General features: G+C 39.1%; 1 protein-coding gene across 4 annotated transcripts in view; it reads left to right on the top strand.

Moving 5' to 3' along the window:
* TJP2 (tight junction protein 2) overlaps positions 1–15,539 on the top strand; it is a 64,991-nt gene that overhangs the window by 27,480 nt on the left and 21,972 nt on the right. For 2 of the 4 annotated variants that reach the window (XM_064641010.1, XM_064641009.1), the window contains one exon: positions 13,855–13,908. In XM_064641010.1, coding sequence (XP_064497080.1) covers positions 13,864–13,908 — 45 coding nt within the window. In that variant the 5' untranslated portion in view covers positions 13,855–13,863. Of the gene's footprint in view, positions 1–9,909; positions 9,997–10,542; positions 10,652–13,854; positions 13,909–15,539 lie in introns of those variants that run through there. The other 2 variants (XM_064641008.1, XM_064641007.1) reach the window with 2 other exon arrangements.

Below are 15,539 nucleotides of genomic sequence, written 5' to 3'. Positions count from 1 at the left end.
AGTGTTGACTAGGTGAACTGAAAGTCCAGTGTCTCTTCAGTAGTGTTACCTTCTAGTAGTGTGTACAAAAAACCCCATTACTGCTGCCATAGTCTGTGTGACAAGGTGAAAGTCTAGAAAACTTCAGAAAACAAAACAGCAAATAAACTCTTCATTTTCAGTGTGTCTCTACATATGCGACATAGGCAAGTATAACTGGTCTTTCATCCTTTTACCTGGATTAATTTTGATCTTCAACCTGAAATCGCTTGGCTTCCAGGTTTTTATCTCCTGAAGCCGTGCTGAGCTTTTGCAAGACTGGGCACATGCTGTGCCCCAGGAGGTGAGATTTGTTCTTTTTTTTAGAACCCCTTCAACACCTATTGGAGAGTAAATTGACATTTCTCCACTGGACTGGTACTGTATGTCCCAGAACACGTCTAGGAAAAACAGCAGCTGGCTATCCTCTGTGAAGCAATTTGTGAAAAGTAAGAAATCTTTGATGATTTCTAGCAACTGTTAGTTGCTAGAGTGTTCTCAAGAGAAACTATTTTCTAAAAAATAAAATCATTTAAATGGGGGGTCAGGGAAATGGGATCTGTGTTGTTGGTAGTTTGTTTGGTTTTTTCTGAAATGGTGCTTTTGCATTTCAGTTAAAGCTGTTCACTCACAAATTTTGAATAATTGATTCCTTCCTATTGGGGGAGCACTGGAACAATTTTACCAGGGCAATCACAGTACTGCTGTTGGGCAAAAGATAGTGAAGTGAACTTAATCCTGAAATAGATCTAAGCTGAATTTTTATGAGTTTCAGGTTATTGATAGGTAAGACCTCAGAATCTTGCAGCTGTGTTTTGAATACAATCAGTTTCTTTTTTTTCTGTCCTCATCTTGAACAGGCTTTTGTTTCATTTGTGATGAGATATTGTACTGGTTTGCGATGATGCATATGTATACATATAAGCCCAGTAGAATTCAGCTGTAACAAGTGTAAACTACTCTGCTCGTATCTTCCACATTGTTGCAGAAAAGTTTAGAAGTTTTACTTGTGTACTTTTACTTGGTATAACACATGAAGGTTATAAATTGATGCTGAGTAGGTGTTCTGAATTTATCACACCCTGATGGGTAAATACTACTTTTTGCACTTCTAACCATCACCCCCTACCCCCCACTTCCATCCCCAGTCCTGATCATGGTAAATGAAGACCTCCTCCTGACAGCATCACAGCAGTTCAGGTGGCTGCTTTTGTATTAACCCGCTTCCACAATAAGTGGAGAGGGAATGGGCAGTTTTTAAAAAGATAGTTGTTCAATAAGCATCATTGTTTTAAAAAGGCACCACAAAACCCTTAGTAATTTTTGCATACTCAATCGAAATTATTAACTGTTGCTCTTGATCTCTCATGAGATCACATGTACTGTGGAATACCAGTGAATGAATTTTAGGAAGTACCTCTGTGTGTGTGTTGCTTGACTTTACTGGTGTAATGAGACATTAATCTTCTGTGTCAGCAAAATCAGGACCTTAAAGGACCTCATAGTTCTTTCTGAAAGTGTAAACTGCTTAAGTTCCGGTTAAAAGTAGTTTGGAAGAAAGTTTCACTCTGAAAATGTAAATATAATTCTGCTTTTTACTGTTAAGTTCTAAATTGTAGCATTGCTAATTTTCAGGTACCTATTTTCATGATGTCTTGGTGTCTCTGTTAAGTAATGTGCATGATTTGTTTTGGAGTACCAGATTTTCTCTAGAACATAAAACTGCTTGGGAAATATGTTTATTTCCTTTGTATAAACAGTGCAGTTAATTCACCACATCATCTAATGTGGTGAAAAGGCACTTAATGAAACTGGAATCACTAAGAATACAACCACAGTCTGTTTGATGATAGGATATGTGCTTGAGATGAAAGGAACAAAACAAAAAGAACCTAACACCTTGTTTTAACATCAGAGTTTCCGTCATCCTTAGTATGAAAAGAAAGTTTTGGAATAGGATTTTGTCATAATGAGAATTCTGGGATTTTTTTTTTTTTAACTTCTACAAACTATATTTATAAAATCACTCAAACGCCAACCCTTTTGAGGAATAAATAAATGAACATGTGTATCATGGAGCCCAGTTCTCCAGGAGGAGTGGCCAGCGGCAGTGTTCCTGCAGCCGGGCAGAATTCCCTGACTCCCTCTCCCCTGCGGGACCGGCCTGTGCGCGGCGGCGCAGCGCCCCCTGGCGGCGCGCCGGGCACTACGGTGCGCCCGGCGGCGGGGGCGGGAGGGGCCGGGAGACACCAGCGCTGTGGGATCCTTCTGGAATACTGGTTTGGTGGTGCCTGCTCTGTACTTTGAGGTGCCCTGCAAATTCAGCAGGAGATGGCAACGCACTTCCTAGTGCTTGTACGCCTTTATAATATGCAGCATGGGGCAGTGAAGGAGAAGCAGGCTTGCTTTCTCTTCATCAGTGCCACTGGGACAGATATATTCAGTGTGTATATATGTATATAAAAAATATCCTTTTATCATAGAAAATAGAATATCCTAAGTTGGATGGACCCACAAGGATCATCAAAGTCCAGCTCCTGGCCCTGCACAGAACTATCCCAAAGAGCCACACCGTGTGCCGATAATATCATCCAAATGCTTCTTGAACTCTGTCAGGCTTGGTGCTGTGACCATTTCCCTGGGAGGGCTGTTCCAGTGCCCAACCACACTCTGGGTGAAGAACCTTTTTCTGATATCCAACCTAAACCTCTCCTGGCACAACTTCAGGTTGTTCCCTTGGGTTCTCTCACTGGTCACCACAGAGAAGAGATCAGTGCCTGCCCCTCCTCCATCCCTCATGAGAAAGCTGTAGAGTGCGATGAGGTCTCCCCTCGGTCCTCCTTCTCTCCAGGCTGAACAGACCAAGTGACTTCAGCTGCTCCTTGTACAGCTTCCCCTCCAGACTCTTCACCATCCTCATTGCCCTTCTTTAGATGGTCTCTAATACATTGATATTTTTCTTATACTGTGATGCCAAAAACTGCACACAGGACCTGAGATGAGGCTGCACCATTGCAGAGCAGAGCAGAACAATCAACTAGTGTATTTTCTCATAGTCTTAAGTACACTTAAAGCCACTCAGGAACTTTCATTTTACTGTCTTTTCCATTCAAAGTTTTTTAGTTTGTTCCTTTATTTCCCTGCTCCTGGCTGGGTGGCCAGTCCCAAAGAGTGGTGGTGAATTGGGTTAAAGCTGGCTGGTTGCTGGTTACAAGTTGTGTTGCCCATGGCTCAGTACTGGGCCCAGTCCTTTTTAATATGTTACTTGGTGATCTGGACGACAGTAAGTTGGGCAGGAGTGTTGATCTGCTGGCGGGCATGAAGGCTCTGCAGAGGCATCTGGACAGGCTGGACCCATGGGCTGAGGCCAATGGTATGAGGTTCAATAAGACAAAGTGTCGGGTTCTGCCTTTGGGTCACAACAACTCCCTGCAGTGCTACAGGCTTGGGGCAGAGTGGCTATAAAGCTGCCTGGTGGGAAAGGACCTGGGAGTACTGGTTAACAGCAGCTGAATATGAGCCAGCAGTGCCCAGGTGGCCAAGAAGGCCAATGGCATCCTGGCTTGTATCAGAAATAGTGTGGCCAGCAGGACTAGGGCAGTGATCATCGCCATGTCCTTGGCACTGGTGAGGCCTCACTGCAGATTCTGTTTTGGGCCCCTCACAACAAGGAAAACATGGAGGCTCTGGATCATGTTCACAGAAGGGCAACAAAGCTGGTGAAGTGTCAGGAGCACAAGTCCTCTGAGGAATGGCTGAGGGAGCTGGAGTTGTTTAGCCTGGAATAAAGGAGGCTCAGGGGAGACCTTGGTGCCATCTACAACTACCTGAAAGGAGGTTTTAGCCAGGTGGGGTTCAGTCTCTTCTCCCATGTAGAATGTGACAGGACATGAGAAAACGGCCTCAAGTTGTGCAAGGGGAGATTTAGATTGGATATTAGGAAAAATTTCTTCATAGAAAGGGTTACCAAGCGTTAGAACAGGTTGCCAAGGGTTGTGATTGATTCACCATCCCTGGAAGTATCTAAAAGCCATGTAAATGTGGGACTCAGGAATATAATTTAGTGGTGAACCTGACACTATTAGGTTAACAACTGGACTCAATGATATTGGAGACCATTTCCAACTTGAATGATGCTATCATTTAAAAACATAAAATCTGGTTTTCCTATCCTTGTGTATTCTTAAAAGTGAAGCTTCATCTGCTGCGTGAGTTGATCCTATATGCAGAGTTTTAGTCTTCATTTTGCTATCTTCCTTGGCCTGTCAGTTCAGCTCACAGAAATGGCAAGAGAGTAATTCAGTGAGGAAAAAATGAGAATGTTTTTGTTGCTTTAGAAAGTTGTTTTAAGAGCTAAATCGCAGAATTTGCAGAATGAGTCAAGGGGCTGCATAAAAGTGAGGAAGAGTGTGGAAGTTGTTATGGTCAGAAAGAATTTGTTTAGTTGATACAGCTGAAGCTGTACCCAGCCTACAAGGTAGTGTGTTTGGGAAGAAAAACCTGCATAGCCACAGATGAAAAGAGGTGTTGATCTTCTGAGAACCTTCAAAGGTTCTGGAGGCAAGGAAACCTTAATGAGTTTGAGAAGAAGTAAGCCCGTAGAAAGCAAGCAAGCAAACAAGTTAAAAATACCACCCACCTTGCATTTTTATAGGCTATTTTAAGGTGAATTGTGACTTGAGCTCAAAATGTTTTAAGAAAATCCTGATTATCCCTTTTCTTCTTTTGAAAATGATTGTCCTGTCTTCTGAAAATCTTTGATATAATTGGTAAATATTTGGCTTTAAATATATAGGAAATACAGAGTTTTCCTAGACGGTATTTTACTGGCTTAACAGAAAAAAAATCCTTGAAAAACAGTTGCTTTTTTTTTCTTCCCCAAAGAGTCTAGTGTATGCATTACTCAGATATTCATATGTACAGCTTCCCCAGTTTTCTTTAATATAGAGTTGAAACAAAACAAATAAAACTATCCAGAGATTATGTACTTTATGCTGTAATCCAGCAAAAGGATGCCTTATGCCTCATTCTTTACTGGCTTCTTTTCAGTGTCCAGGTTAGTACCTTTCTATTTTTGAATTGCAGAAAAAATAAATATTGCAGAACTCAAAACCCATGCCTCTATTTTGATGCAGATTTTTTTCCTGTGCCTGGGCAAATTTCTGCAAAAATTCTCTCAGGCGGGGATGCTGTTTCATCACTGTGAATCATTTGAAGAATGCTAGTGCAGGGACTGCTGTTATGTACATATTGTCATATCCTTCCTTACGCTTAAGCATTGTTTGGCATTTGCTGTGAGCTGGAGTATGTGATATATTTTCCATTAAAAAGCACACAACTTGTCAAAAGCTGATCAGTGTAGATCAGTTTAGATCTCTGTGTGTGCAACCGTTTTACATATCCTTTGGCTTATTAAACAGCTTTTGTGCACTGAATGATCTGAGGTGTTATGCTGTGAATGTTCAGGGCTACAATGTATCAGGCTACAATGCAAATGAGACCTAGATGTGTTTGTCAGTTAATATTCTCAGCGGTGCTGTTGCCGTTCATCTCCTCTGCTCTGGATAGGAGCGGATTCTAGTTCAGATTGCAGTCTGGAAGGCGTTTGTTGTGTCATAGTGCTACAAGAGGTAGAAATGAATGCAGGCTCTGCCACTCCAGAATTTTTCCTCATTTGTTAGCTGGCTAAAACTCCCACAGTGGGAGAAGGTTGACTCCTGTTTTCCTGTTACAGGGGCTGTTTTGGTGCAAGGCTTGTGTTTGCCAGAAATGGAGACAATCTGTATTTGCTTCCTTGCACAACACATTTCAGTGGATAGGCGACTTGACATCAAGAAGCCTAAATTATGCTCTGGCTCTGCAGCTGACAGCTTTGGCACTGGGTGTTTTTTAAGACAGTATAGTTTTGCTAACTGAAGCAAAATTTGTAGTGAAATATTGCTGAGGACAGTGTCAAGTAATGACTGTGAGCCTTGTTGTCATGATGGATTCACACTCTTCCTGAAAGAAGTAAAATAAAAAGAAGTAAAACAAAAAAACAACATTATTGTTTAGTGAACACTTCTCATTTGATAGTTTTAAAAGTTTTCATGAAAATTAAGAAGTAAAGATTAGTCTGTGAGTGCCCGAATAGGCTTGTTGCACTTTATGCAACATTCGCCAATACTGTTTTAGATAGAATTTACAAATTATAGCAAGTGAATGATGTAACTTTTAAGTGAAATATGGTTAAGAGAAGTTTTTAATATCATCACTTCTTTTACATGAAAAATGGCTTGTTTTTCTGTGTAATGACATTCAAATTATCAAAGTTTTAGAAATGTTATGCTCAATTTATAGTTTCTTTAGGTTTTTTTAGGCAGCCCTTCAGATTATTGTTTCTACATGCATTTTGGAAAAAATGTTTCTCACACAAGGTCTGATAATACACAGAATCTCAGAATGGTTTAGGTTGCAAGGGACCTTAAAGATGATCTAATTACGATCTCCCTGCCATAGGCAGGGACACCTTCCACTAGACCAGTTTGCTGATGAATATGCTTGTTACCTTGCTAGTAGGACAAAGGTTTTTAGCTAATATTTGCTCTTATTGAGTAATTTGTGTGAAAACAAAGGTTTTATAATGTAGCTGGTAATTCTTGATTAGAGGGAAGGGCAAGAAATGATTGCACGGCTCATTTCTATGTGAATTTTTCTTCTCCTTAAAAGGCTGCCATTCCAGTGCAGAGGTATACTTACTTGTGCAGTATTTGACTTTTTTTTCCAACTTCCTGCATCCTAATAGTATAAACCATCTTGATGTTAACAACCATTTTGATTTTACTGCAATGCGAAAGTAGAAATGATGATCTCCTAACATGAAACTGTCCCTTATGTTTCTCTTTGAACCCTGGGAGGAAAAAAATGGAGCTTCTCCCTTGCAATTGTATGTTACTTCTAGTGGGTATCTTTTGCAAACCATTTTTTATCACTTCTCTTTCTTTAGTCTGATCAATTCATCATTCTGGGAACCTGTTTCTGTGGGAGGATCTGTTGATCTTCTGGGAGTTGCTGTATTGGTACAGGCTATGGCCCACATCTGAAAAAGAGGAAGTGTGGACCTTCATGCCACACGCTGATGTACAGATTGCGTCTCATCTCACTGGGTCTCTGCTGTCTATAGAGGGCATTTCTTCTGAGTCATCCAGAAATTGAAGTGGATCAGGATCTTTGAATGCCTGTAGATATAGGGCCATCCTTTTTTGTTCGTCATAATTGCCTTTATGCAGGCAGGTGACATGCGAGGACAGTTTCTGAATCTTCTGATAGCGTACCTGGTATTTTAGATCAGGCATGCTGATGATGTCTTCTTGATGCAGCTTTGCCTCCACCTGGCTGCTCCTATCAGTGGCTAGGAAAGCCCCTGCCCTCCATCTTTTACAGGTGGGTGGCTTTCAGTTAAGCTTGAAGTTCTTGATCATCTTCAGTGTAGGAGTCTGTCTTTAGGGAGAACCTAGACTCAGCTTTCAAAGTTTTTGTGCCTAAGTCCATGGTAGCAGATGAAGGGGGATGGGGAGCAGGGGTGGAGCTGCAGGGACAGAAGGACTTCTTTTGTGTGTCACTTCCATAATGGAGCCAAGAAGACCATTTTAGGTTTTCTTTCTGCTTACTTGGACAGCCTTGTGTAGATTATGTGTGAGGATACACCCTTTTTCTTCACTGTCTGGAGAGGAAGAGATCAAAATAGATAGTGCTAGGTGTAAAACTTTTTCTCCTAGGTGAGTGGAGAGATGCAGCCTTCTGCTGTAAGGTTTTGTTGCAACGTTCTGAGGTTACTCTGTTGAGTTTTCTGGGGGCTCTGTTTTTCTTTTCACAGTCCCAGTTTATAGAACAGATCATCATGCTTAGTTTTCAATTTATCTTTACCCACATGATTCACAAACATTTTATTGTCAGGATTGATTCCCACCAAGAAACAGAGTATTTGTCATTGGAGTTGAGCTTGCTTTCAAAAAGAGTTTCAGTTTTAGATGTCTGTGGATAATAAATGCCAAATAGATGTGATATGTGATAGGGTTGTAATTGGGTCTTTTGCTAAGGGTGAAGATAGGCTATAGTTTTCTTTAACCTTTGTAAAGAGGCACAGAGGTAAGGTGAAAAGACAGTGTCTGGGACAAAGCTTGTTTGTTACTTAAAAAATTGATTCCATCTCACTTTAAAAGAATAAAATACCCACATGCAAAAGCTGTCATCTTTCTGCTAAGTCTTTAGTCTCTTCACAGCTCCTGTTCTGGCTATGCAAGAAAGTTTGCAGGAACATTCCTAGACTTCTTGATTACTTTTTAAAATTTCTTTCAGAAAAACTTCCTTTTGAGTTTTGGTGGATTCAATCCATTTGTCTTTCTCATTATCTTCCTTTAGAGAAAAATTTTGATAGTCCAAAACAAAGAAAAAAGAGCACATGCTGTTATAACCACTATAGCTCACGGACAGTGTTCCACCATTTTTGTTCTCTGTGTCGTCACAGTCTTTTTTTGGTGATATTTCTGTGTTTGGAGTGCTGTTAAAGCTTTGTTAGGGCAAGGAGAAGGAGAGCAGGAAAGCTAAGGAGATAGGGCTAGAGAAGTCTCAAAGACGTCCTTACATTTGTTTCTTCTTCCTGCCCTTTTTGTAAAAATAAATAAATATAAAACAGTTTTGGCAGCTATGAATGTGAGTCTATTAAGAGGAATGAGTTTGTTCTTTAGAAATGTTGATGGAGACTCTAAACTATTTTTACCAAACTCTAATTAAACAGTGTCAAACTACTCTCATCTACATGTGCTGTGGAATTGGGAAGCCGCAGTCAGACAGTGTCAAACTACTCTCATCTACACGTGCTGTGGAATTGGGAAGCCGCAGTCAGAGGCTAGTGTCAGTGTCCTTCCCCTGGATTCCCTGTTGTTCACTCTTGGCAGCTCAATGCTGAAGGTACAAACCTCTGTTCATCCTAGTTCTGCTGGCTAGTGCAGAGATGGGGTCACAGTCAAAATACAGGATACTGAATTCAGACATCAACACATGTGCTGCCCCCACCTTCCCCGCCAAAAAAACCCCAAACACCACAACCCTTCATATTTTTCACTGCTCTCTGAATTCATACTCTTCAGCAGTTAAAATTGTTCTACTAGTGAAAAATGCAATCTATGGACAGGGGTTTTGGTTAGCATTGTGTACCGGAACTTGGTGTGTGTTCCTATCTGTTCACTGCCTATGAAACTTACATAAAGTCTAGGGGAAAAGTTCACTTGAGGCTTAAATTTCACAGCATTCATGCAGCATAAATGGGAGTGATAGCTTGACCTATTTTCCAATAAAGTAACCTAGCTGTTTGGCTGTATGATTAGCTTATCATTCCTACATGTATCTTACTAAATGTTTGAGGGAAAACAGAGTGTCTGTTATTTGCATTTATTATAATTTTGTCTCTATTTCTCTTTTGGCTTGATGGAGCCAAGTCCACAGTTCTGCAAAAACTGTAAAATATTATAGTCAACATATGAATTTTCAAATAATCTGCACTGTGCTTCTTAAGCCGTTTTTGCTTTTAAGTTTAAATTAGATTCATGGTGGGTGAACCCATATGCTTAGAAGAAGAATAAGTTGCTGCATAGTGATCTATTTCTGACACTTAATTTAAAAACAAACAAACAAACAAAACATTACTGCACTGCATTTTCCTGGGATCTCTTAAAAGTGAGAGTTAGTTAAACTCACAGTAGATTTCCCTGATGTGGTTTTGATGTGTTTCTGTGTGAAACTGACAGCAGGATTTGTTCGAGTATGTAGGCCACTATTGTATTAGAATTACATAACCGTGTTGAGTGGTGAAAACAGATGAAAAGACGGGGATGTACGGCATTCCCTCACAGATTATATCCTGCAACAATGAAGACAGCTCAAGCTCTGCAGCGAATGTGGTCACATGCAGTCAAAAAGTTGGGGATTTTGAAAGGGCACGTGAGTTGCTTTTTGTTGCATCTTGCTCTAGGTCTTTTATTCCCCTCCTCTCCTCGAATATCCCTCCCCACTCCAACTCACTTTTATAGCCAGACAACTTTTGTGACAGGTTTTCTGGTTTTCTTCTTCTTTCAGCATGAATGAAATTGTCTTCAGTGATCTCTCAGTAGAAAGTAATTGCATAAATCTGATGAATGTCAGTGAGAACTGCAACAGCTGCCTGTTTGTAGCACACAGGCGATTTTAGCACTTTGACTAGCTTCCTGCCAAAGATTCTGTTAAGCAGTCTATTTTGGGTATGTAGAAAGCACCTGTCATTTTAGTATATGAGCATTAGGCAGATTTAAGCAAATCCCGACTACAGTGTTCTAATTAGAAATGGACTGACTTTAGTCACTAATGAATTAAGACTAGCTAATTACAGTAATTTGAATCTACTGCAGGTAGTCTGTTGTCTGTGTCAAACCTGGGTAGACTTGTAAAACAGTTACTATTAGTAGCTGGAGGTGGGGTTCTTAACCATTTTGCCTGCCTTTCTCTCTCCAGTGTTTTGGTGTGCTATCTTGCAGTGAAACTGCGATCCTGTAAGGGATGCACAAGCTGCTCAGGATCCCTTTGTGTTTCCTTACAGATGAAGTATGAAGAAATTGGCAAGGTGATGGAGGCTTTTCATAACTCATCACTTGATGCATTCAGAGAAGAGTTACATTATAAAATGTGGAGTACAGGAATTTTGCAATTGGGGTGGAGACTTAGATACTGGTTTTGCTCAGTCCCCCACTGATGATTTATAACATTTGTAGTCTCTCCCTCCCTCTCAGTCTTCTCCAATTATCTGCCAGTATGGGTTAGCATCATGACAATGGCAAGCAGCAGTACATTTAATAATGTTAAGAGATTATTGTTTAGAGATTTGAGGAGTACAGATGTGGTTTTGCCTTACAGGCTTCCAAGGTGACCATTCAGTTCTCTGAACTGTGTTGCAAAGCCTGCATAGATTTATCAGTATGGCAGAACTAGTGTTGTTTTGGTTATTATGTACAAAATCAGCTTTGCAAGTACATAGTGTGCCTTCCTTCCCTAATCTAGCATACAGCAAATGGGAGACAGTTTTCCGAGGAGCAGTTTCTAAAAATGGATTACTTTAACAAATACTTAACAAATTTAAAAGTGAATTATTTAATTATCTTTTGTTTAATTTTCAGTAACAGTTTCCAGCTAAAAATAAACCCCCAAAATTTACACAGAATGTACCTGAAACAGTCACTGATACTAAGAGGAACTTTTTCTAGGCACAAATGAGATGATATTATAGGCTCAACATCTTGTAAGACCTTAACTATACTGTCTGTAGGCAGTAGTTTTTCTTTCATTCTTACTACTTATTTTTTTGACAGGATACCATGAGACTTATTTGTCAGAGCAAAGTAAAGTTATCCTTGTTAGTTTATGGTGCTTTGATTTACTGCACAATACATCTCTCCAGTTGTGCACAAGGTTTTACTTGTGCCACTGTTCATGGGAGGCTGAGCTTTTCTGGAAGGAAATTCCTGTAAATTTCCTGTTTCATACCCTTAAATCCATCCCTGATATCTTTACTGTGCTTTCCTCCTTTACTGAATAACAGTCAGTTCTCAGGCCTTTCTTTGTCCCCATGAGTAGTAACCTCTCATCAGCTGCATTCTGCCTGCCTTGCTCTTGTGCCTACTCAGAGCTGGCCTCAGTATTCTTGGCTGGGAGGTAGAGTTGGTAAGAGCTGTATACAGTGCAAACTGAACTTTAGTGATGTTCTTGTTACACATGCAAGTTGCTGAGGCCTTTTTTTAATGAGAAAGGTTTTCCATCTCTCCTCCTTCTTCAAAATTTGAACCAACCTGCTTGTCCTTCAAATTTTACCCATTGTTTGATACTGACTTTCGTTTCTAAAACTTTGTTCAGTGAAGTCAGCTGAAATTTAAATGTCTTGGAGGTCCTTCTTTAGCACAGACTGTTTTTTTGCAGAGCTTGAAAATACTGTATAGAAAAGCAGGACAGCAACAGTATAGCCAAGGGTCAGTACTAGGTAAACTGTTTACACATTTTCCTACATGCCAGACAAGCAAGTGTGGTTGCTTCTATTTACGGCAGCATCACAGCAGTTCAGAAGAAGTGCTTACTTAAGGAGGAATTTTTTACTTACAGAAAGGATTCTCTGTGTAAGGGAATATATGTAGTGAGACAGTTCAGTTTCAGATATTTGAAGGTTTAGACATATCAGCTGGTTAAATGGGAATATCAGATAAAACAATTTCACTGTGTGATTCAGCATGTTCAACGCTGACCCTAAGACACATGTTTTATTACTAATAGTTATGAACACATTCTTGTCTGACCTAGACAAGTCAAAATTTAGAAATAATTACTTGTATGTATTATTTTTGATATAAGCCATCCTCTCCTACATCTATTTTTAATTTCTTTTTTTTCTAAATTAGACCCCAGAGGTTCTGAAAACTAGAAAGCATTGTTCATTTTCTGGCAGAACAGTGGAAATTTAACACTGCTCAGTGTTGTAAAATTCCTGGTAAAAATGCTGAATGTCTTGCATATTCCCTCAGGATCTTTGAGCAGGACTTTTTTTTTTTAATTTTGTTTTTCAATACAGTGAATATGCAATGGAAAATGTCAATCTAGTTGCTCTTTGGGGTGCTCAGAATCGATTGGAACAACACATCGAGGATTTTTTTTTCATACGAGAAATAACATCCATAGCTTGGTAAATTGTTGTGTACTGCCAGAAGACTTACTCTGGAAATACAGGGGATGCCTTAAAGTACAGGCATACCCTTCTTTTGTCACTTCTTTGTCTATTGTTTTGGAGTTCATTTGCCAGTAACCCCTACTAGGCCCTTAAAAAGACCATTAAGTCTAAACTAAGCTTTTGTCTGAACTTACATTTTCTGAGCTTCACAAGAGGGAAGACCACTTTTAGCAGTAAAAACAAATAAAACCTATGGCTTGAGTATGTGGATGCAGTACTTATGCAGTACCTGGAGTTTTCTTCTGCAATGGATGCTTTGTGTTTTGAAGTGTTTGCACTGTGTCAAATGTTGTGGCTCATTTTTCTCCTGGTTTTACAGGACAGGCACTGAAGGCTGTGTACTATATGGTGCATCAGAGCTGGCTGATTATTCTGTATTATATTTTAAGCTGTGTTGGAAAGGTTTAAGGTTGTATCATGTAAGATAAACTGATTGGTTCATGATCATTTTTAACTGGAAATGTGGAAAAAACACTGAGAAGCGTCACAGAACTATATAGTATCCTATTGTACATACTATACATGTACTATATAGTTATACACTGTGTTTTCCTGTAAAATTTAATTTCTTGATGGGAACCTAAATACTTAGTTATGTAATTCATAATGGACAAAACATTTTGTTAAATCCATATGAACAAAAAGCAAAAGATCTGAAGTCTATTTCGTTATGAAAACCTTGGTTTTCAAGTGCTAAACTTACTGCACAGTTGGATGGAGAGGTCTTCCATAAGTATTCTGTGTTATTTGAATCAGGGCTATAGAACAGTAGTTGGTCTGAATTAAATGCTTTTGGTGAATAAGGCTTTTCTAGAAAATCAGAATGAGCTGTTAAATCAGTGAAACGTGAAGGGATTCTACCACCCTGGACATTTAATGTTTTTTGCCTTTTTAAAGAAAAATCATCAATAATTGAAATACATAGATTTCATACTAATTCTACTAAAGTATTAGAATATGCATATTTTTTTAAACATATGTTTTAGTGGGGTATTTTACATTTTAATTTAGATAGTAAAACACACAGCATAAAACTAATCGGTTTCTGTGTGCACCAGGCCCCAGGCATGGAAGAGCTGATATGGGAACAGTACACTGTGACCTTACAAAAGGTGAGTGAGTGCCTGTTACATTTTTATTTTTCAAATATTCGAGCACTGGTTTAATCTAAATATGTTTTGCAGTAGATGTTATTAGCATATCTGAGTATAGAGTAGGATTAATTCATTGTCCAACTCAGATAAGTTTTTTATTTGAAAGCTTAGTTGATAGTTATTCATACAATAGTTTGACTCTTTAGTGTTTAAAGAGTAAATTCAATTAACAATTTAAGTGCTGCATTTGCTGCTGTTAGGTCTTTCTAATGACAGTGTATTATACCACGTGATCAGGCACATAGCTAAATTCATTATTGAATAGCCTTAGAAATAAAGCAGATGGTTTTGCCAAGGAGTTTGTGGTTAGTGTCCAAGCTTTGTAATAATCACTGAACTGATTTTATTTTTGTAATATACTCTTATATCTACCAGCGTAGAATCTAGTGGAAAACCTCTGTCATTAAAATTTCTAAAATACCTGAACTATCAGTGTCACACAATCTCTAGCCCATAGTAACTAGGTTGCCACACCATGGTACAGGGTGTGCACTTTGGCTTTGGTGGGAATGGTCTTTGCAGCTGTTCTGCTGATCTGGGTTCAGTTAGAAGCCTTTATATGTTCTGTAATGAACTGAACTTGACAGCCCAATGTAAAATAGCGATCTTTTCTACACAGCCTGTTTCATGTGCTGTATTGTTGAGAAGGGGTTGCTTTTCAGATTACAGAGGTAGACAGGAGAAACACTGAAGAAGATCTTAGTTCCTGTAACCTTCAGCTTTTCAGATCTCGGATATCGTGTAAATGAGCATTACTTCTTTATCACAAAGGCAGACCTACGGTACTGACATGACAAAGGCCTACTGGACTTGCTGCATCAGCCACTACATTGAATTTTACCATTATTTTGAATCAGTAATGTTTTGGTATGAAGCATCAAACTGCTTCCTGTAAAACTAAGGTGCAGCAAGTGAAATGCTGTTTAAAAAGAAAAACACATTGCTTTTTTCCTCCTCAAAGAGTAAACTACTTAATGACAGCATTAGTGGAACTTGAGCTGACATATGATGAATAACCCGTGCTGAGTGTGAGTTGGGAAAAAGCACTTTATCTGGTGTACTATTTTGCCACTACATTCAGTGTAGTGGCGAATTTGTTTAAATGTAACATAATTGGTCATTTTTAGTAATATGATGTATATGTTAAATAGCTGATAAAATTAAACCTGAGTGGTTTTGTGCATACCTTCTTGTCTGCAGTTCAGTTATGCTAACAGTTCTCAGGTCTAGCTGTTGACATGCTTCCTTCATGTCCTGTGAAGTATTTCTTTGATTTTATGAATGCCATCTTAGGACTTTTATGAATCTGTTATTTCTATGGTGACAGGTTTGACATAATTTACATAGTTAAAATAGTGATTGTGATAGAGGATAATTAGAAAGAAGGTACAAGTTCACTACTTGATTTTTGTAATCGGCCATGATCTTGTTTAGTTAGATCGATGAGTAAGTAGTTCTTACAAACTAGTTAGCAATCGTAATGAAGATGAGATCCTGAAAAAGCTATTCCACTTTCCCAGGCATCAGTAACAAAATAGATTTACCTAAAGATAAATTTGGTATGAATAACCATTAGGATGATGAAGCAA

Source organism: Pseudopipra pipra, chromosome Z (assembly GCF_036250125.1).
Source record: "Pseudopipra pipra isolate bDixPip1 chromosome Z, bDixPip1.hap1, whole genome shotgun sequence".
In the NCBI taxonomy this organism is placed as follows: domain Eukaryota; kingdom Metazoa; phylum Chordata; class Aves; order Passeriformes; family Pipridae; genus Pseudopipra; species Pseudopipra pipra.
Note: the sequence above shows the minus strand (reverse complement) of the source record. Positions and strands in the feature narration are given on the sequence as shown.